The 24,872-nt window shown below is 28.9% G+C and overlaps 1 protein-coding gene across 1 annotated transcript in view; it reads left to right on the top strand.

Moving 5' to 3' along the window:
- The window catches only part of LOC123306093 (lachesin-like), a 607,394-nt gene extending 606,156 nt beyond the window's left edge, over nt 1-1,238 (top strand). The window contains exons 8-10 of the mRNA XM_044887968.1: nt 98-219; nt 285-465; nt 745-1,238. Of these exons, the coding sequence (XP_044743903.1) occupies nt 98-219; nt 285-465; nt 745-1,077 (636 nt within the window). The 3' untranslated portion in view covers nt 1,078-1,238. The remainder of the gene's footprint in view (nt 1-97; nt 220-284; nt 466-744) is intronic.
- The last annotated feature ends 23,634 nt before the right edge of the window (nt 1,239-24,872 follow it).

The following is a 24,872-nucleotide window of genomic DNA, read 5'->3' as shown; positions in this document are numbered from 1 at the left end:
AGTAATAATTTAATAAAAAATAGATGTTTAGAATAAAGTTGTATTTTTCAAAGAAACATTGAGTAAATCCTTAACGAAGGCATGCTTTTTATTCTAGGTTGCTTGGTATCAAGATTCCTTCCCCTTGGATATGAATGAAAGACGAACAATGGATGTACGACACATTAAGCATATTTTAACCATACAAAATGTTCAAAGCTCGGATTTTGGAAACTACAGGTAAATTGAAATTCAAATTAAGATTCCATGACTTTAAGAATAATTTTTTTTTTGTATTTTTCTAGCTGTGTCGCAGACAATTCCTTAGGCCGAGCCAAAAAATATATTGAACTATCCGGACGACCTGGAACAGCTGAATTCCGAAGTGGACCACTTAGCCGTGGGCGTGACAGCTACAATTTAACATGGGAAGTTAGTAGTTATTTACCGTTGGAGGAAGTTCGTCTATTATATCGAAAAATTAGTGTAAGTATTTGCAGTTAATATTCTTGGGTATGATTTTTTGAGTTTAAAGAAATGCAAAAATGTCTTGACATGATCTGCTTACGACTAAGGAAATTCCATTATATTTCACCCGTCAACACTTGCGTCAACCATTCGGTAATCTTTAGTCGCGTGATTAGAGATTTTCTCACGCGTTAAATTTCATGCACTAGTTAATTAAAAATAGTTTGATTCAAATTCTTAAAAAAAGTTGCCAAACTACCTTAAGAACGAAATTAATACATAATTGAACTTTTACAGGTAAATGACACATATCAAAGTCCCGGAAAATGGCATGACGTTGTACTAAATCCAGTTGGAATGGTAAACGGAGGAAAACATATTATGTCCTATACAATTAAACATTTGGAACCGGATTCAATATTCGAAGCGGTTGTCCAAGCTCGTAACCGATATGGTTGGAATGAAATCAGTGATTTACATCAGTTTTTTACTCGTGGATCTGAACCAGAACTATCGGATATGGAATTGATATCACGAACATCACCAAGTTCGTTTGCCACATCAATACGAAATACTCAAATTATTTACTTATCAATATTTTTAATAATTGCACTTAGTGTTTTGAGATGATTTCATTAAAAAGCATTCCACAATTTAAACGTACGTTTATAGTCCAATTGATAAAAGTCGTAAAGTTCATTTAGGATGCGGAAAAAGTTGCGTTCAAGTTTTATTTTGGGCATAGTCACTTTAACCTAACCAGGAGAGTCCCTTTAACATAATCTAATACTACATGCTCTTCTTAAAATTTTTTGGGTGTAAGGACGAACCAGGAATCATGTTGGAAAATATGCTCCTATATGTAAAAATATGTTTAATCACCATGGCGTCAGTTTTACGCCAGATGAGTACAGGTTACAATATGAAGCAGCAAATATGTATGGCGTTGCTAGATATTAACTCTGCATAAGTATTCGAAACGAATTACATAGATGCCGTAAAAAAAAAACCGGTAACTTCGGTACAAGAAATTTGAAAAAGTTTTTGGGGTCCCGTCAATTTCCGAAGCCCTTAGGGAATTATGTAATTCGCTTCGAATATTTATGCAGAGTTAGTATCTAGTATCACCGTACATATTTGCTAGAACAGGTGTGAAATACCATCAAAAAGCATTTTTATTTTTTTTTTAAATTGGTATACGGGATCAAGTAGACCATTCAACTTTTCTCGGACAAGATTAAAGCAAGTTGCTCAAACCTTCAGCGAAGTAACTCCAAACTACCTAGGAGAATCAATTTCTACGACAGCAAAAATCTTCGGGACACCTTATGCTCAAAATTTATCTATAGAAGGGCCAAAATGAAACTTTTCAACCCAGAAATGAACTTCGACGCAATTTTTTCTACATTCTGACTTCTTTTAATTGGTTGTAATATAAAAACTGTGATTGTTGTGTGCGGTGTATTTTTCTTAAGCATGAAAAAAAAAAATTAAAACACAAAAAATTTTGACTTTGAAAAAACAATTTTTTTATTTTTGAATTAAGTTTTTTTTTGGGAATTGAAGTAAAAAAAACTTAAAAATTAAATTAAAATTATTAAAAATAGGTTGTGATATTTTTTGAACTGATTGTCTCAAAAGTCATACAATTTTTATATGTACTATTGTAAATATGAAACTAATTAATTAATATTTTAATAAATTTAAATTAAATTATATAGTAAATTAAAATATTAAAATGTACAGGGTGTTTGGGTAAAAATTGTGCAAAAATTACAATTACGATTAACGATAATAATGAACAGGTATCTTACGAATTAATTTCTTCTAGGGGTACCATCTGGTATTTGATTTCTGAACTATTCGGCACACTTAGTTACCTTGCTGCTTTGTGTCATATTAAGTTGAAGAAGTTCCTCTTTGAAGTCAGATTTTGTAATTTTGGTTGGCACTAAAGCAAAATAACAACGGTATGGTTAAGTACTTGTTGCCTTCATCTTAAATAATTTTTGTGCTAGTTTTATCAAACACTCTGTATATTAAGTTAATTATGTATATATTAAGTTAATGATACATTTTTTATGTAAAAATTGATCCCTGAAATTATAAACATGGACTCTTAGCGTATAAATTTTACGTAACTCAACATTAATTGAACTTTTATTTTGTAATTTTTGGTATTCGGATAAAAAAATCCATTGAAAATGTGCTTATAGTTAGAAATTGACCTCGTAAGTTGCGAAGTATAATTAATGAAGCCACATTTCCCAGGATCGATTTCAAGGAGAATGAGAAAACGATTTCTGAAATAGAGAAACCTTAACGATAATATTCAAGGGTGGGTAAGTTTTATCAATGGCTCGATAAAAGGATATTTTTGAATACGCAAACAATTTTTGTAGTAAAGCAAGGAAAAGACGTCCTAAAAGATTGTCCAAACATTATTTTACTGTCGGAAACAGACACAAAATCGAGTCCTTTTATTTAAAAACAAAGAAATTTGGAAGACAGGCACTAAACTAAATGAAAAAAGATTATTGCACAGTTTTTTGTCTTTGTAATTATTTTTTTCTGTCTGGCAAAAGATTTAGTAGCAAGACATGATGTATATATATTGGACAAAATTATGTATTTAAAGCAAAATTTGCATTTTCATTTTTTTTACACAAGTAAAATCCTTCCAAAAAATTTTTCCAGATGTCCACTCTTTACAAAGTTAAAAATATTTTTGTAAAATTTGTATTGTGAAATTTTTAGCACATGAAACAAAAAGATTGAGATATAGCACTTTTAATGAATTAAAAAGGATGTATAGATATAATTAAGCAAATTTTTTTTTACATTTCTGGTTAAATCTCAGATGATTTGCGAAACAGAAAACCCAATTTATTTGAAATTAAAATTAAAAGGCGATTTTTGTCGAGCCAATTGTGCTTCGAAAGTCTGCTTATTGAAATTATGTAATACCTAAGTTCAAATTATTAAAATGTGAATACTAATTTTTTTTGATTGCTTGTATTCCGGTGTTTTAAAAAAAAAATTGATTTTTGTTTTCAATTTTAAAGTCATTATCTGAGAAACAAACCATTTTTAACTATTATTTCATTAAGTATGTAATGTATATTTGACTGCCATTAATTAATTAATATTCTATTTAAAAAGTACTTATAATATAATTATAATTCTATTTAAAAAATATATACAGAATGTTCCAAAAATATGAATACAGCTGGAAAGCTCGACCAAACATTTATATACCATACGAATGTTCATCGCACCCAGAAGACTTGGTGATCCAGAAACGAAGCTTAAATGTAATATTCGTGCTTTAAGATGAAAATCTATATTTTTATAGCAGATTTTATTTGGGCAAAAAATACGAAACCATTTTGTCACCCAAGAACTTTTCTTTTCATTATTTTTCCTGACCTTTTGTACTTACGAATTAGTAAAGTTCTGCTTAAAAAATGGTAAAAAAGTACTTTTAAATAAAAAGACTTCTTTCGCCATTTTGGGTGGCCCTTAATATTGGATTTAGAATGACGTCACTTAACTAACAATGCATTCTCATATAAACTAAACGTGTAGGGCAGAATTTCAGGTCAATCGGCTGCTGCTTTGAAATTCGGTAATAAGACTAAAACATACATTATCCATACATTCAAGCATTACAAGTTAAATAAAAGCTTGTAAAATATTTCAAATATGGTTAAAACAGCTTTATATTTTTCATTTAAAAATGAAGTTGGCCTTTATTTCCTAAAAAATGTGTTCCCATGCTCAAATTCTTGTTATCTCAGCAAATATTTTTTGTTCGGATCATTTTCCGCTACCTTTATCTTGACTAATAGTTTTGCATTACCCATACTTTTAGAACACTCTGTATACTAATAAAAATTTAAAAAAGCGAGTCATTAACTTAATATTATTTATTATTAGATTGTAATATTTTTAAGAGTAATTTAAAAAAAATGAACAAGTTATATATAAATTATATATTTATGAACAAAAAATAAAAAAAATTAAAATCAATTAAAAAAAAAAGTAAAAATAAATTTAAACACAGAGGAAAAAAGAAATTAAACTAATTATGCTTTACTTGTATAAATGTTTAATTGAATGTAAAGTAAAAAAAAAAAACTATTCTATATGAAAAATTAAAAAATATGAAAAAAAAAAAAAAAAACACTGAAATTGTAAATATTACTTCTCTAATATTAATATATGAACAAAAAAATTATTAAGAATAAAATTAATTGTAATTTTGATGTACCTAATATTCGAAATAAATTGAACAAAAAAAAAAGAAGATTATTTTTCGTTTATTTATAAGTAAAGAACAAAATACAGGTTGTATTTTATAGGACTGTACATAGAAAGTAATGAATGCAAACATTTACTTTTTTTTGTTGACTAAGTGTTGGATTCAAATTTAAACATGAAAGTCGATTTTTGATTATTATTAATGTTTATGATAAAATGACGTAAGGAATAAAGAAAATAGCTTGTCGAGTTAATCCATAGAAGAAAAAACATAGAGTGTAATGTGGCCACCTTGCGAGATTAAGAGGGAAGACGGTCCCTTTTTTCAGTCTCTTTTTTAGCAGTCAATAATTCACTTATTGTGTTTCCTATGCTTCTAAGACTCTATGTTATATAACCGCTTTGAGCTAGCTAATCTCAGGTTCACACCAATGCCATAACCTATAAACCAATATTTTTTAAGAATTTTTATTTTTAATCTTGGAATTTTTGAGGATCTCAAATGATTTTTGTAGTTTTGTAAGAATTTGTTTTTACAAAGAGTTTATTAAATAACACCAAAATTTTATGGATTATGACTAATAGATTTTATCTACATTTACCCATTTTCGAGTTTTCATAGCAATTTGTAGACAATGTACTTTCGCAATAGGTAGTTTAGTATAAAATAGCGTAGAAATGTCGAAAAACTATCTTGCATTGATATAGACTTCCCATTCCGAAAATCTGCCTTTTTTATGTAAAATAAAGTTTTTAGCCCCCGAACTAAAAAAGAGGTGTTATAAGTTTGACCGCTATGTGTATGTGTCTGTCTGTACGTCTGTATGTCTGTCTGTTTGTGGCATCGAAGCACCTAAACTTTAATGGAGAGTGTTCTTAGCTATGTTCACATACGAGTTTAGGATTCCGTACCCGAAAAATTTGTTGGGGTTTTTTTAAATTTTGTAAATTTCACTTGTAGTAGGTAACTGTAATGAAAACTTTCCCAAAAATATAATTTTATGAAAATAGGCATAAAAGCTTGTTCTGTCAATGTAGAACGTAGGACCTGAGGGATAAAAAAAGCTTTGTTGATTAAAAGACCAGTTTAAGCTCTTAGAGCGGCAGGGTAATTTTGGATAAGAAATGAGTTGTCTGAATATAAAAGAAGAATTGATATTTGGAAGAAACTAAAACTTTACTTTTATTAATCCTGTTTACATTATATTCAGAGTTTTAAAGTAAGCTAGTACCCATGAGGCCATTTTTATCCAAAAGCATTGGAGCATACTTCGTCTGAAAAGTAGCAACTATACATTATAACTCAATTCAATGCAATTCAATTTTTTTTATGCTTTTTTAAACAATACAAATATTGAGCATGACAGAAAAGATAGGGGGAGATATGCAGCTAAGAATAATAGGATTGAGGCATGATACTAAGGACTTTTTCAATAAATAAGCGCTGTTTGTGCTTGACTTTCTTTAATATTATTTAAAAGCCATTCTTCAACCTATATATTCAAGTATTCATAATAAATTTTATATATACAATTTTTGTTTTTACACAATTTATGACGTGTGCTGTCATTTATCTTTTTTTATGACACTTAACATCATACACTCTAATGTCGAGTCGAATTCACATACTATATGTATGTTATATGTATCATATGACTGACTATACAACGTGTTAGAAAAGTAGCGGAACAGTAGAAAAACACGATAAATAATGATTTTATAAATAAAAAGTTTAAGACAAAAGTTATGAAAAAAGTTCAGGTCTTGAGTTTCACTTAAATTTTCATCAGTCCATTTCTTATCAATGAAAAATAAGAGGTGGAGGTTAATTTTAAGTTGGTAAACTGTTTCTCAAAAAACGCAGAACAATTTTTTTCAAAAGTATAGTTTCGTCAACGATTGAATCAAAAATTCTAGTGTTTGAATTCGACTTTTATAGAAAATAAGTATTATTATTATATTAAGAAAATAAATTATGTAAAATTAGGCATTCAGCCACGTGACAGCTAACACCAATCAGGAAGAATTACGTCACACCGTGTCAAACGCTATTAATGCTATTTACTTTTTAATAAAACGAAACAAATTAGTTGATTTATTGTCATATACAAGGAGACATTTTTTAATTACGTAAGCATGATTTTTGAACCCCCTTCCCCTCCCGTAAGCACACATAAGATTTCTCGAACCACTCTCCCCACATCTTACCTTAGATTCAATCTCGTTTAGCCGAATAATAAAACGTTGTTAGAAAAGAATCAGCTACACTAAAACTCATAGTTTGACGTAAATTAAAGATTTTTATTCTTTAGTACAGAGACTTTAGTTCACGATGCGCATACATTATTTCTAATAAAAAATTTCAACTCATAAAATCTTACAAAAGAGTGGGTTTAGCTCCTTCTCCCCTCACATAAGCACATGATAAGATTTTTTAAAACCCGCCCTTTCGAAGTAAGTTGAATTCGACAAATACCTACTAAATTTTTTGTCTTTTTTTCTGCAATTATAGTAAGATTTCACTAGCTTTTTTTCAAATAAGAAATTACAAATTTGTTCATTCTACTGGAGGGTACTATATTTTTTTTTCGAAAAAATGTCGAACAAATGCTATAGACTTTTGTAAATATTAAATTTAAAAGTTTCTACAATCTGTTATCTATTTTTAGCCCGAATTCAAACCTTGTTGACCTTGAAAGCCAATGTCAGCTTCAAGCTTAGTCTCTCGGTTCTTTTCTCAGACCCTGTATAACCTATAAACCAATTTTTCAAATTTAGGACAAAAGCCTAAATTTTCTGTTTCCTTTTTCTGCAATTATAATTAGATTCCAATAGCTTATTTCCATATAAGAATATATTTACAGATTTTAACAACTGTTAAGGAGGGTGACTCGCAAGTAATATAAAAAAATAAATTTGTAGATAATGATAACAAAAATTTGGATACCTTACCGTTCAATTAAGAGAGTTTTTATTAATTAAAAATACACTAAATAACATAACCATCCTCATAACAGAATGTTATTTAGTGTATTTTTAATTAATAAAAACTCTCTTAATTGAACGGTAAGGTACCCAAATTTTTGTTTTATACAATAATATATTTCGTGAACTATAACATACTAAAAATTCGGATCCTTATCTACTAATTTGTTTTTTCTATTATTGCCGAGTGACCTTCCTTAAATGAAAAATTTCTTCGATCTGTTATTTGTTATGAGCACAAATTCTAATTTTATTGACCTTGAGAGCCAATGTCAACTTTCAGATTCGTCTGCATATACGTCTGCCTGTATTTTTCTCACACCCTGTATGTAGTATGTCTATGGTGGAGTAATATGTATGAAAAAAAACAACCATAAAAAGTCACTATAGAAATGAATAGGAAAATATTTTTTGTATAACATATATATATTACATATATTTTTATTACAAACATAAATATTTTGAAAACAAATTTAAATAAATCTCGCTTATCTGCTTTTATTATATTTATAACTATGTGTACTACTATTGTATTTGTATATGAAACTAGTAAATAGTAGTATAAGCAATACCATAAGTATATGATATTTTTTTTTTTGAGTTTATTATTTATTTATATTAGGATAATAAACCATCGCCATCGCAAGCGAAATAGTACCTAAGTAGAAGAATTTTTTTTCGAATTGCAATGTTTCATTGCATTTAAACTGTTTCTCTCGAAAAAATAAACAGTTATGTAATTTGCATTGCCTATATCGATAATTGTACTGAGATAATGAATACTTTTATTTATCCCAATGAAATTACCTATTATTTAATTCAAACGTATAAACGATTTATATTTTAAAGATAATTTCAAATTCGTTTAAAAATCATCAGCTATTTTCTAGTTGTTATCGTGTACGAAACCCTGAATTCGAATTTGAAATATAGGTAACAACACTCTAGATCAAATAACCGTTCATACAAAAAACAAAATCAAAATCGCTTCGTTCGTTTAGGAGCTACGATGTCACAGGCAGACACACAGAGACCCAGATACACAGACACGTTATACTTTGAAACAACATTCCTCTTTGTTAGTCGAGGGTTAAAAGTATAGCATACTTGTTTAATTTTAATAGATAAAAATCTCAAAAATCCGTTCATACAAAAATCAACGCAAAATCAATTCATCCTTTTAAGAGCTACGATGCCACAGGCAGACACACAGAGGCATAGATACACAGATACAATAAACTAATATAACATCGTCTTGTTAGTCAGCGGTTAAAAGTATAGCATACTTGTTTAACTTTTATAGATAAAATTTCAAAATTTCTTAAAAAGATACCTTTTTCGTTGAGTAAATAAAAAAACATTGAAAAAAGAATCAAAATTTCATCCATATCTGATGAGTTGGTAACTTGCAATAGTGGAATTATTCGCTTAAACAGATCAGTCATTCTTCTCAAGGAGGATTGAGATTTCATCTTATAGACAAGGCAACACATAATTTTATACTTATTCTTTCTAGGAATAGCCCATTCAAGGTAGGTATATTATTGAAATGAAAGGAAGGCTTCGAGCAAATTTCTAAGTCTCAAATCAATTCGCTTTTACATTGAGAAGTGCGATAGACAATTAAAGTTTTGCTCACGAATACATGTCAAATACTATCCACACAAATGGTTGTACACTATCAACAGTTGTTATATGAGACGATTAGCTATTTATTGAGCTTAATAGCATGTACCCTGACAGCGATAATCCGGCATAAATCCTTAAAGAAAATACCATGTTCTGTTAACTAATTTTTATAAATGTAGTTTTTATTTTCATATACTTTTCTTCATCGTTCCCACCGAAACGTCATGAATCGTCTTTTCGATAACTAACATAGAATGTGAAAAAAGAACATAATTTCACAATCATTTTAATGGCAGGAACAATTAAGTAATAGAAATCTTCCTCCCGAGAGCTGAAATAATAAACCCTTTTGCAAGTGATTTAAAGGCATGTTTTTATTTGTATATTTTATATTTATATTATTTAAATTATGTTGTTTTTTTGATGCAATTTCATATGCTTTGACTATAAGATGATGTTGTTTTTTTATTGTATTATTTATGTAAATTAAATATTAGTTTATGAATTTGAGGGATTTATATCTTATCTAAGATCTTATGTATCATGATTTGGCTTAGTTACAATTACATTTTATTGCAGAAATGTAACGGTTTTGGGGATTTGCACTCCCTTCTTTTTCCATGCAAATATTCTGACAATATACTTAATTTTATGAGGTTCGATAAAAATTTTATAGAAATTTTGAAAAATGTATTATGCATATTTTTATTGAAATCTGATATATAAAATTATAACTAAACTTACGAAATTTTCAAAAAATATGATTCAACCAGAATACTAAGAATTATCATCTATCGAATTCGTGGAAAACCATGCAAAAAATACTTAGGGTATATTAATGAATATGGTGATTAAGATGACTCTATTTCCAGCGAATGTATTTTGGAATCGTATGAATAATGTCGAAAATTTGTGTAGGGTCAAGGTAAGATTGATTAATTTCGTTTTTTGTTTCGTTATTCTAATGAGAACTACATAAAAAGAATAATTGAAAAATGGGCAGTTGGGCTTTTAGTAGTGTCCGACAGACAATTGAGTATCCGACAAGAGATATCTAGTATATTTTGGAAATAAAAATCTTTAATATCTGCAAAATTAAGGCAGAGAAGTAGATATACAGCCTACAATACCGTGATGATTGTGCTTTTTAAACAGGTGTATTTCAATAGTTGATTCCCTCTGTAGTCAACAGGCTATAGTTTATTCCCTCTGTACACACCGCGTATTGCATATATTTTTCCATAAAATGATTTCATAGATTAAAACCTATAAGTAGCACTGATTCAAACCATTTACATACAGAATACTTAGAAGAGCTTTCTCATGATTCACCCTAGTGTTTTCGGTTGAAAGCTTATGTATGTTTTCAACGGATAGTACAACTGTGCACAAGTATTGATTAATTTTGTGTGTAAATTTAACTCTTCTGTTATTTACTAAAAGCTTTAATAATAAAAAGCTCACATAGATGATGCTTTGTTATTTTAAATAGTTCTTGGAATGTTGGTTATGCATTCGGGTAAAAGATGGCTATTTTTATCTGCTAACTAGTTACACAATTTTTTTTAGATTTCGATAAAAATTGTTTTTGTGCATTCATTTGATTACACTTAATTAAAAATTTAAAGAAATCCCCAAAATAAAAGAGGGTTTGAACTATTCGTTTGTGGCATCGTAGCTCTTTAACGGATGAATTAATTTTGACTTTGAAATGGACTTTGAAAAATGCGCAGTCGTTTCAAGTTCATCGCCTCTTTTCAAATGGTTTAAGAGCCTTAAAGTCGCACTCTCAACATAGCTAAGAACACTTTCTCCAAAATTAACTTAAAAAAAAAATAAAAATTAATCGCTTTATACGTTTAGGAGCTACGATGTCACAAACAGACACAGATAAAACACATTTAACTTATAATATTCCTCTTTTTAGCCTGGTCAGTAAAAGTATGGCCTACGCTGGATTATATTGATTTTAGAGCTTTTATATGGTCGAGTAAAATTATAATCGCTAAAATTTTTTAACAGTACAACAGTTCATCTCTAACCGATCTGAATCTCCTTTGAATTGCTGCAGTTTTGAGTGTAAAAGTAATATAAGCATACATAATTTTCAATTTCTCTTAATCAATTTTCTTTGTATTTCGATTATTTAAAGGAACAAGGGTCATTAAATTTATTATAGATACTTTTTAAATAAAGTCTTTAACCGAAACCTTTCTTTCCTTTTTAAATAATATCAATCCCTTCTCGTTAAACTCAATCGTATAAGCAAAATCAATATTCGAATTGTCAAGCTGATGAATTTGGGAATATAGAATAAGAGGCGTTTTGCACTTTATTTTTCAATTCCGGCAAAATTGGCAATTTACTTTTGCGAATTTTAGGTACATGCTGTTTTATTGCAAATAATTTAGTATTCAAATAGTTTCACATTACCATAAAAATATGATCCCCTTCAACCCAAAACCCATATTTATTACCATGCTTATAATATTCTAATGATGAAATAAGATATTCAAACTTTAAAATCCTTATTTCTGATTGAAAATGACGTTCTGGTTGAGAGAATGATTGAATATGTATATATTTTATGGAGTGAAAAGCGGAAAGGGTCAAATTTAAAATATATACACTCAACTCATACATTTTATATTTTATGGTACAAGGGATTGACTTGATTTTATAGCACTAAAGCCTGGCGTATTTGAAAATCAAGCTAAAACGGAATTTGAAAGACTGTTCTTGTCATCTCTAAAACCATTTTCTTCAACTTTTTTATTTTATGGCATGATGAAAATTGATGAATATTTATTGAGAGATAATTGTTCGATACGGTTTTGGGGTCTAAAAAAAATTTTAGGTGTTTTCTATGTAATTCTGCCATTCCCAAATTAAGGCAACACGTGATTTGTGCCATTAATCTTAATTTGAAACATGAAACTAACTGATGGAATAGGGTAATGTGCACAACCTCAAAAATGCATTGACGTCGAAAAATTTCAAAATTTGGAAGTTTCTCATCCTCGCTTAGAGAAACCAAACTAAATATTCAGTTAAAGCTTAAAAATGTATTAAACGAACAATTTAGGGGCGTCAAAAAACAGCATTCGTTAAGTTTGATCCGCTCAGCCAAATATATTTAATGTCTAGAATGAATCCTTTAGCAAAAAATCAGCTAAGGGAACAATTATGCTATGTAAATATATGTTATGGTATATCAAAATAGTGTTGACCTCATACTTCAAAATGTGACGTGCTAGAAAAATTTAGTTGCTATTTTTAGTTGATAAATAATCATTCCATAAACAGAAAAAAATTCGAATTTGTCGCACAATATAAGCAATTTTAAACTGGCTGGAAAATTATAAATGAAATTTCCATCTTCCAAAATTTGTGTAGACGAAAAATTTGTATGGCATGACCTTGAATACGGCCTTTCAAATTTGCAGCCGTATAGAAACAAAAGTCAAATATGACACCTGGCCTTAGATCTTCGTTAGACTGGCAAGATTTTATGCTCTGTTCTCCTTTCAAGCGAGAATTATATAGAAAGAATATTTATTAGTTTTATAGTAGAAAACATTTGCGTTCCTTTCTCATAGTGTTAAAATTTATGTTGGTGACATTCACACCACTATATCTGTATATGTATATGGAGTCAGTCACATTTTCACAATATTTTCAAAATGTCACACATATAAGTGTAAAAGTGTATCAGCCCATGTAGAAAGGGCAATAAACGTTTTTGAGTCAACAATATTCAAAAACAAAGATAAAACAATATTCGAAAACAAATTGGTAAGTAAAGGTAAGTGGAATATTATTGAAACACAGAATATTTGATTTTTTAATAAATAAACTCGACTTTAAAAATTTGTCTTATGGCTACTCCAACGATGGTCACCGCAATAATTTTAACATGAAATCCTTTAACGTCTCTGGTTTATCCCCTCTTGCACACAGTCAGTTAGGACCTACGATTAGCGCTTCATTACAAATGATAACTATAATTTTCTAATTTTCTTTATATTTTCGTAGACTTAGAACCTTTTTGGTCTCAGAAAAGTTAATGACTTTATAAAGTATTGTATATTTTCACATTGAGTCTATACAAAATATTTCGTGCACAAATACCAATTTTTGGAAATTTAAACGAAGCTAAAAAACAAAACTCTCTATCTGACAGGAAAAATAATAAAAATAAAATAACCTGGATAAAATTAATCATTCTTCTGAAATTTCGATAAATAAAGTTAAATTTGTAGCAAAAGCTATAAAAATATGATTTCGGATAAATTTAACCGTATCTTGACATTCAGATAGGGCATGCACACGATTAGTGATCATATTTGCAATAGGGGATAATTCTGATGTCGAATTGGCCATATAACCAATAAAAATGTAAAAATAGACTTGATACGATAACAAAATTTGAAAGTAAAACTAAAATTGATTAAAAAACGAAGAAGTCTAAAGCAATCAAAGATTGAATTCAAAGGTTTGCCCATCTCCTTTTATCAAAACAAAGTTTTATATGTAATCTCTATGGTGATACCCACGTATGACGTCACTAGTTGGTATCTTCCTCTTTTTTCAATTAGGAATTTTAATCGTTCATATCTTGCATACTAGTAAAGATTTTTAAAAATCAAATTCACTTTTTTGCACGTCCAATGAGAATTCTTCACCTGAAATGATAAAAAAACTTTAGTCCGATCCCCTTAACGATGAAAGATTAAGAGTTACATTTACTCAAAAAAATATGCTCCTCGGTTTTGTCTTACTCATCCCCAACTATTTGCTAACAATAACTAATATGTGAATTCTACATACTTAAACTAAACGCCTCAATGATTCAACTTAACTGTTATTTTACAAAGTATTCAACCATATATAAAAACACATAATTCATTCGTTCGCTATTTAACTAAATTTTTTATGTTATTATAAATATTATATCGAGAAAAAATAGAATTCATTTTGTTTTCTATTGTATTTTATTCTGACCATGTCTGTTTATACGATAACATCTTAAAAATTTCCGAAATTATCTCAACGTTAACAAATTGAAACAATAGGGTACCTATTTCACTATTTTTGAAAAAGTACTTCAAAATGTTGATTTTGCTAATAAAAAGCCATCAAAAATTTATTTCGGAAAAATACACACACTTTCTTGCCAAAAACTTAAATTAAATTTTAAACCTTTTTAAACTGTCAAAAACGCGGGCATCCAATTTGATGACGTAATATGGGTATCACTATACGAAATAACACAAATAATTTTGACAGATATATTCATAGACATCTGATTATAATATAAATATAAATACTTATCAATGTATATATTATACCCAGCTGTCTACATTGAACTAACTGATGGTCTATGACTCATACCGCTATGACATCACAGCAGGACTTATCCGCATTTTAGGTCACGTGATATATAGTTTAAAAATTACCATTTTTAATTTTAATATTTTAAAAGAAAAATGTGCTTTTATGACTCGAAATCAGAATATTTAAGTATATTTTTACATAAATTTTGACTTTTTTCAAATTTCATGATTTATTTTTGACTAACGATGATACCCTATTGAAATGAACAAAACAAATTCTATATAAATTTTCTTCGTCAATCTAAAAGATAAACTTTCTTGGCGTTTAAAGTACTAATTTTTATCATGAAAGGTAACTATTTTTTTAAATCACCAAAATAGAGACTGCAAATTTTCCTCTCTCGAAATCTTTTTTCATAATGTAATTGAAAAAGTAAAATAAATTATTAGTGGCGTACCGATATTAGCCAAAAAAAAAAAGGAAAAAAAAAAGTTGGACCAAATTTGAACATAATTTTCACCGACCTATAAAAGGTAATCGAATACTTAAAAATTGTCCCTGTTATTTATTTTTTTTATATTTTTTGTAATTTTTGCTTTTATGTTATATATAATTTCTCCATCCTTTTTTTCTGTCCTCGTGATATCTTCTTTAGTCCTTTATCAATGTTCATGATTTACCCCTCATTTTCGAGCTTATCGTGCTTGCTTAAAAGTGTACCACTTCGGAAAAAACAGGCTAGAAAAATAATATTAAGAATTAATTTTCTTCATAATGTAACTTGTAAATCATATCTGTAATAAAATTGCCTATAAATTATAATAAAGTTAATTACTGTAGATATTTCTCACTGTTCTTAGCCTCGGGTACCTCAGAGAAGCGACATCTGATTGAGACAAAAGTTTACTGCTAGACCAGAAACAGTCTTCAAGGAAACAAAGTAAAAGAGCCTCATAGCGAGAGAGATGTCAAGGAACAAAAGATTAGGTATTTCACACGGGTCAATTGGTAATTATTTTAAAATAGCTTTTTTTTCAAAAAACATCAAAAATGATGAATTTAATAAATTTACTAAACTATAATGTTGTTATTAAAAAATTTAAATTATTAAATATTGATTTTTCATTTCTATTTTCCACTTGGATAATATTTGAAAAATTAACTCTCTCTAGTATGATCCAATTAATTCCATCAAATAATAAAATAAATACGCTTAAAACTATTTTTTTTTTTTAAATTGATGCTAATCCATAAAATTTTCATTTATTAGCAGCTAACTATAATAAATGAATAATTAAAATATATAAAACCCATATTTAGTCAATTTTAATAAAAATAAGAGTATATTATATGCAATTGATTGGGAATTAATATTATTATGAAAATAAATTAAATATATTTATATAGAGGGTATTCGTGAAATTTTGGGGACACATGTTTTTATACCATGTATATATGAAATTGGGCCAATATTTTTTTTTATACGGGCTAAAATCGATCCAAATATTGCGATATCTCAGAAACTCTGCATCCAATGATTAAATTAACTTGATTTTTATACTTTTTGGATCAAAATTACCCCATCTACCGAATTTCATCAAATTCCGAAACAAAAAATTTTTTTGCATTTTTCCGATTCTTTCCAAGGGATTCTTTCCATACCCCCAAAAAGTACAAAAATCGGGTTCATTTGCTGATTGGGCCAATATTTTTTGAGATACGGGCTAAAATGGATCCAAACATTGCGATATCTCAGAATCTCTGCATCCAATGATTAAATTAACCTGATTTTTATACTTTTTGGATCAAAATTACCCCATCTACCGAGTTTCATCAAATTCTAAAACAAAAATTTTTGGAGTCAAACCCGGATCTCTTGGATTCAATACCAGCGCCTGGACCAACTAATTTGTACGTGCTCTGGGCACAATTTATATTTTTTTTACTCAACAAATCTTTGGATTATCGTGTTATTTTTGTTACAATTTCTACAGCTTGTCATAATTTATGATACCTGAATGATGATCGTATTGTTTTGGCCAAATTCTCTTAAAAAAAATCAATCAAAAAGAAGACAGAAAAACCAATTTTTAGTGATTTTGATTTTTGAACTTTTGGCCACTTTACAAATATCATTCTTCATTCTACGCTAAAATGAACTCCCACTAGCACCACTTTCATAACAACACACCCATCCACTTCTACAAAACTATACGTTATTGTATAAACCACTAAAATATATCTCATTAAAATATGTAACCAATATCGTTGGTCAAATATATTTTATGGTTATATCTACGTTAACATTTTGGAGGAAAATTTGATTAAAATGATACAATACCAATATTGTATACTGGGTGTATCAGAATAAACGGTGAATAATATACGGCAATAATAGGCTACCGGTTGATTCCGGCTATCAGTTTTGTCGATTGTGGTAAGCCAAAAAATATAAAAGCAAGTTTAATATATTTACTAATAATATTTTTATGTTAAAAAAAGTGAAAACAAACAATTGACTAAGTTAATTGTTAAAATACCATTTTAATTACACAGTGCTGATTACATTGTAACATTACACATACATACATGTCACACATACATAACTAATATTCTCATATAATACATGCTATATCATTTACGCCTAATTTGCGCCCTCACGGATAAAAAGTGAAAAAATGTTTCAAACAAAAGTTGTTTATTTTTTATAAGGAACATTTTTTACATTTAAACTTTTGTTCTATCTCTAACGGTTTACAAGATGAGTCCTACGGACCCAAGACCCAATTGACCTATGTTGCTCAACTACGAACTTGACCTCACATTTTACATCCTAAGCACGCTATTTCATCTTGATATCTCTTTTCGTTTTTGAATACTCGTTTTTAAATAATCAGACTGGCAACCGGAAATGGACTAATTAGGTGATTCTATGAACACCTATGACAAAATTATTTTCGTAGCATCAATATTTTTAAGCGTTATAAACATGGGACTAAACTTAGTACACCTTGGTATATTTCATATACATGGTATAAAAATACATCACATTATTTTTCCCTAAAGTTCGACTCATACGCAGTGGTACGGAATGAGCCATAAAGCTGGTGTAGAGAAATTTTTGAAAAAAGAAACAATAATTTTAATAAAAAAATCTGGGCGTGGGGTGCTTGAATTTAAGTTTTACATTAATATTAAAATTGTTATCCCCTTTTTAGTGCTCTAAACCATGTTTTTTAAGTATTCTTAAACTGTTATTGATTCTGATACACGCAGTATAGTTTATAATGACCAGATGGCTATAATTTTAATACTTTGGTTTTGACCTCTTTTTACTTATTACTATAACAGAGAATAGAGAGAATAATCCTTAATTATTATCCTTTAATAAGTTTTGAAACATAATAGATTAAATATAATTAATATCGACAAAACAGCCAAAGCTAGGATATATGACCAGATGCGATATTTTCATTGTAGATTTCAAGTATTATTAAATAAGATATCTCAATTAAATATTTTAATTACTTGACGAAATTGGAGCGGGCAATCAATGCGGGAATTGAGATTGAAAATAAAGTGAATAGAAATTTAATTTAAAATATAAATCAAGTTAATATTTAAATAAAATTTGAAGATAAATAATATTTTTAGGAAAGAGACAATATAAAATTGATAAACTCCATTTAAACAGGTGCCCAGCCCGAGAAATGAGCTAAGATTGTGATTTGGATGTCACTTTCATCAATTGATACCCTGCATTCATATCCTCGCGAAGTATTCTCGTCGAATATACTCGCCAAAGTTGGATTCAAAGATTTGTTTCAATCCCTTTCTAGCAAATTAGCATGGAATAGCTATGGTAGCACGTCATAGTATCTGTTGCATCTGTTTGCCCAATATAACTATTTTGTTAAAAAATGCGAAAAAAAAAACTTCATGCATATTCTCTTTTTTATCTTTATGTTTATTAAAACTAAAAAAAAAATAATTTAAAAATTATTATAAACTTAATTTAAAAAATAAAACCCCAACTGCGTTAAATAAAAATTGAAAAGAAAATAACAAGTCCATAACGAGTTTAACAGTCGGGGCCCATTATTGGGAAAATTTCAGCTGAACTAGATTTTAATGGATCTCGAATATTAAGTTGCTTTGTAAACTACTGGATTTGTTTTTAACCGAGGAGGAGGTCGACAATTCGACGGTATTTATTTTTTTTATGTGTGTTATCTCAGAACTATCGACTGGGTGAACCGATATTGATTATTCTTAATCTATTTAAAGCTGGTGCTTACCGTGTGGTCCTATTTCCTTTTGGTCCAGTTCTGATAAGGGTATCCATGAGAAAACCATCAAAGTCTTAAATTTGCATTAAGTATGCACGTCAAGAGGATGAATAACTCAATATCACGCCAACCGATTTCGATTATTCTTTTTTTAGTGACAAATTAGTTAGTGTGCTTCAGATTCACTAAAAATCACAAAAAAAAAAAAAAAATTTATCAAAAAGAAACCGATTTCAAAAAAAAAACTTTTTAAAAACAAATTAATATGCACTAAAAAGTAAAAAAAAAACGATAATATAATGTAGTTATAATTATTATTGTTATTTTTGGAGTCGGTGTCAACTAAGCTAATGTAGCAAACTGTGCTGTCAGAGTTGTTTCCTTGGCTGACACCGACTTTTAAAATAACAATAATATTAACTACATTATATTATCGTTATTTTTTTACTTTTAGTGCATTTTAATTTGTTTTTAAAAAGTTTTTCTTTTTAAGTCGGTTTTCTTTTTGATAAAAATTTTTTTTAAATTTTCTTTTTAATTTTTAGTTTATCTTTTCATCGATTCCATCAAAAGAAACAAATTGCATAACAAAAAGAAAAAAACTTTTGTTAAGTCCCAGTGAAAAAACCCGTTACTAAAAATAATTTGATAGTTTAGCTGAACAGAATTCTTTTAATTATCAATGTTCCAAGGAAATGACCATGAAATCATTAAAATTTGCAAAGAACATTTATCTTATCACATCCTTTAAAAGGAACTATCCCATTTCATATGAATAAAACCATGACAGTAAATAACGTATGTCTGTATGAAGTAATGTTGAATAATAATAATTTTATTTCACCATATCTCCCCCCTCCCACAATCACTTTACGTTTCTCCCTCTTACTGATATGGAATCCTTGACATTATGCAATAAGAGAACACATATTTCACAACAATAAACATTGAAAAATAAGGATGATATATCCTTTTTTTTTGGTGCGTATGTTACTATTCCCCCTTTTTTGTAGATATAACAATTCGTCGTGGATAATACCTTTAGACCAGAGTCTTATAATTTTCTGATAAATATATTTTCTATTTGTTTATAAATTATTGGTAGAAGAGTCTGGCAACGTTTTCGAGAGTTTGTTTAGAGACGGCTGAATTTTGGGTATTTTTTTCGTTATAGAACTTGAATAGGCCAAAGTACGTTTTGCACCTGAGAGCAGTTGTTCGAGGGTTTTGTAAAAGCAACCGTATTTCTGTCCGGCAAACACTCGCCATTAAATTAACTTTCAGACGAAACAAAAAAAATCAAAATTGGTTCACCCGTTTAGGCGCTACGATGCCACAGACAGACGCACACACATAGTGGTCAAATTTATAACACCCATTTTTTGAGAGATTTGATCGGACCAGTCGCAGGAAATATTTGGTAAACAAAAAATGCCCATTTTATCGAAGATAATGGTTGATATTTGTGACATTTTGTACTCAAATCTTAAAACACAATTGCCAAAATGACATTAAAAATGATTTAAAAAAATCGCCTTTAAATGACCTTGAAATCAGCAGTTTTCGCAAGCATTTTTCAGGAATGCGCACTAATTGAAGAATTACACACAAATTCCGTAACATGCTAGATGAACTTCATCCCAACCTTAAGCCAGAAAGGAAAGGAATCTCCGAAATTCACACGTCTTAAAATAATGTCTCGAAAATAGTATTAGCTCTCGTAGCATTAGTGTATAACAAATAACGAACAATTCAAAGCGTCGAAACATTAAAAAAGTTCTAATTTCGATTTTCAGGGGGTGAAAACAAAAAGTTTCGATCAGAAAATTAAAAATAATATCAATCACTTGAAACGTAATGTTTTAAATAAATATTAGTCAAATCGGAATATAACATATACTACACATTCATTGTACAGTTATAAAAGGGGCGAATGAAGGGTCCTTAATATTTTATAATTGGGAAAAGTACTTTTTGGTTCGTTGTACATCTAATCAACTAAAGTACACAATATTGACTATGACGACACTGTATCCGCGACACGTGACTTTATGATCCATCCTTCTATCAAAAGACACACACATACAAAAAAAAAGCTTAAGAGGGTAAAGTTACTACTTGGCATCAAATGTTTAAATAGAGTCACGTGCCTTACTAATATGTTTTATTATTGCTTAGCACATTCAGGAATTATAATGTTTTAAATGGTCCGTAGGCAAAATGTCAATTAACGTGCTGGAGAAACTAATTGTTTAAAATGGATTTTAATTCGAATAATTATCAAAAAGAAAGCCATTCTTACGTTTTTGGTTATTATTTGCAACAAGTTTTAAAAGGACGTCGTACAAAGTACGTTGTTTCCTGAAATTAGTGAAATTAGTATTTGCTGTAGGTAACGTTTCCAAGTAGTCCGCAAGCATACTCCCAAAACACGTTTATACGTTCATTATGTCCTGGTGATTAGCGTCTTATGTGAAGAATTCTCAAAGTGGGGCGTTCTTTTCCCAAATTTAAGATTATGGTCTCCAAGCCTGAAATTGAAAAACATTTTAGTTTGTTATTCTAGCAAAAAGATAAGCGAATAACAAATGAAATATAATTTATAGTTTAGAAAACTATAAAAACTTTATTGCACTAAGAAGTGATTAATAATTTTAATTAAAATTCAAAGCGTGGGATATAAATTATCTGATTTGATAGATATCGACCACCCCACGCTTTTAATTTTACATAACAATTACAATGAAATGATTGTCCAGTTTTTTGTACAATAAGGCGTATTTCTTAAACTTTAATTTATTTTATTATTTTTTAGTCTCGTTAAGTTAAAGATTGTGTACTCTTTGAGTAACAAAATATAATAAAATAAATTTTAATAGCGAGGATGAGTTTCGATACTTTTTACATGAGTAGCGGACACTCTAGCTACATCTCTTTGTTTTGAGTACAATTAATATTTTAAGATAATATTATTAAATTAATAAAAATAATATTAGCAGACAACTAAAAGTAGGTTAAAATTGACTTCTTTGATTTTATAACATTGTTAGTTATTTACAAGTACAGCGAATAAAAGCCTGTTAATAAGCCCCCTGCCTTCTATAAAACCAGGCGTCGAGTGACACCGTAAAATTTGCCAATGAATTTTGATTGATCGTGTTATGTGGAAAGTTTTACAATATAAATGTTTTCTCATTTATTAATCGATTACCTGTCTGAGCAAAAAAACCGGTACCTTACAGTTCGAAGCATGGACAGAAAGAAAAGAATACCAGAGCATGAAGAACACAATAACAATAGTAAATTTTGAGTCGTGGGCTTGTGGACTATTGTATATGTGGACTAGTGGACTATATATATGGGTATGAAATTTGGTAATGGATAGATTTTTCACGATCTCTTCGTTCTTCTTTTACGTAAAATTCTTTTTTTTTGTCCTATCCAATGAAAAAACGATCTCCATTATTATACCATGTATATATGAAATATACATAGTATATTATGTTTAGTCCAAAGTTTGTAACGCCTAAAAATATTCATGCTACGAAAAAAATTTTGGTATAGGTCATTGAATCACCTAATTAGTCCATTTCCGGTTGTCCGTCCGTCCGTCCGTCTGTGGACACGATAACTCAAAAACGAAAAGAGATATCAAGATATCTCAAGATATATAGCGTACTCAGGACCTAAAAACTGAGGTCGAGTTCGTAAATGAGCAATATGGGTCAATTGGGTCCGTAGGACCCATCTTGTAAACCGTTAGAGATAGAACAAAAGTTTAAATGTAAAAAATGTTCTTTATAAACAACTTTTGTTTGAAAAATTTTTTTGTAAACATCACGTTTACCCACGAGGGCGCTTATTAGGTGCAAATTTTATAGTATGCATTAATATGGGAATATCAGTGTGTGTATCAGCTATTTAAAAGTGGATATCTTTTTTAATTAACGTGACGTCAAAAAACCAACGATTGCTTCATCAATACTGTCTATACAAGGTATTTCAACAACTAACTCAGTCAATTGTTTGTTTTCACTTGTTTTAAATCGAATTATGACTAAATTGTTCAACTAATTCGAACCCTTATATATTCGTTTATAATCACGTTATACACACTTACCCATTATATATAATTTTCTATAATGATTAATTTGTACAATATAATCTATTATATTTATAAGTATGAAATGTTGACTCTATAAATGATAAATGGTATAAAAGGCATACAATATATATTATATGAATATAATATGTAATATAATACTAAAATATTAAATATAATATTTATGTTAAAAAAATTATCTACTGTTTTATTGCTTATACTGTTTTAATATTATTTAAAAAAAAAAAAATTTTAATCTATGAGAAACAGAACTTGTTTTATAAAAAAAAATATTTAATGATACATTGTATATAGTTTTGTATAGTTTAATTTTTATATTCATTATATTCAAAAACAAGGACACTATTAGTCATAAAAAAAGTCACAAAAAGTTCTTTTCAGTGCTGGATTTAGGCTTAGGCCCGTGAGGCCCGGGCCTAGGGCGGCACAATTTTAGGGGCGGCAAAATATTCGAAACGTCAAAATTTTAAAAGCAAACCATTTCAAAGGCAATCCCAATTTTTTTCAATAAAGTTTATTGAATAATCTAATGATTGAAGTTACTTTTTAATGTGCCGCAATGTTAATTTTTTAATAGATCAATTGGCTTTTATCAATATTAGTTTTATCCATAAATATTATGGATTATTAAAAAAATAAAAACAGAATGCTGAATTGAAAAATTTTGAGAACTTATGTACCTTTTTTGTATTTTCAGTGAAATTTTTGTATTTTCAGTATAATTAATCTCATTTTACAATGTACATAACCCTGAAACAATTTTTATTTATATAGTTCTTCATTAATTTACCTAATTAATCTACTTCCGGTTGTCTATCTGTCTCTCTGTCAACACGATAACTCAAAACAAAAAGAGATATCAATCTATAGCGTGCTCAGGACGTAATAAGTGAGTTTGAGTTCGTAAACGAGCAACATAGATCAATTGGGGTCTTGTAATTGTTAGAGATAGAACAAAAGTTTAAATGTTAAAAATCTTCCTATAAATAACGGCTGAGAGGGCGGCATATCAAACCGGGCCTAGGGCGGCATTCAGCCTTAATCCGCTACTGGTTCTTCTCCAGCATGAATTTGGAATTTGGTGGCAAACCTAAGTATGAATTTGTTAGTAATCGAATAACCAGTAATTTTTAATAATAACTCATTTTTGTTTAACATATTACAGGGTGCTTTTTAAAACTTTAAAAAATTCTCAATGATTTCGTGTTTAAAAGAATACTACGGATTTTATAAATAAAAGACACTTCTTCACATTCTAATCAAATGAATCTATGAAGGAGAATCTATGTTAAATTAGACAAAATTGCTATCAGAAAACAAAAAATACGGTGTTATAGAAGAAAATAAGGTAAGAAACATGTTTTTGTTTACGGCTAATCAATGGCTAAGATAATCGATAAAATTCTATTGATTGAGGTCTGGTAAGTCCGATTTGGTTGCATAGATACCGAGAAAACTTGAAAAATAGTCGTTTTTACATTTAGTTATAACTTTTTTTCGATTTTAAAGTTGATATTTGGTGAAGTTATGAGTAATAGGCTCGCAAATCCCTATGTTTTTTTACCAAATAAAAACTCCTTTTGAAAAAACTTTCCTATTGGTCGAGGAATTATGGTAAAACGGTTTCCGAAGCTTAATCTCTTCGTCTAGACTTCTTCGATCATGAAATTTTAGCAAAAAGTGATTTCAATTTATTAAACAAGTGAAAACAAACAATTGACTGAATTAATTGTTGAAATACCATGCATAGTGTTGATTACTCATCACATCACATTGCACATACATATACAATTTATATA

This window comes from Chrysoperla carnea, chromosome 1 (assembly GCF_905475395.1).
Source record: "Chrysoperla carnea chromosome 1, inChrCarn1.1, whole genome shotgun sequence".
Classification (NCBI taxonomy): domain Eukaryota; kingdom Metazoa; phylum Arthropoda; class Insecta; order Neuroptera; family Chrysopidae; genus Chrysoperla; species Chrysoperla carnea.
Note: the sequence above shows the minus strand (reverse complement) of the source record. Positions and strands in the feature narration are given on the sequence as shown.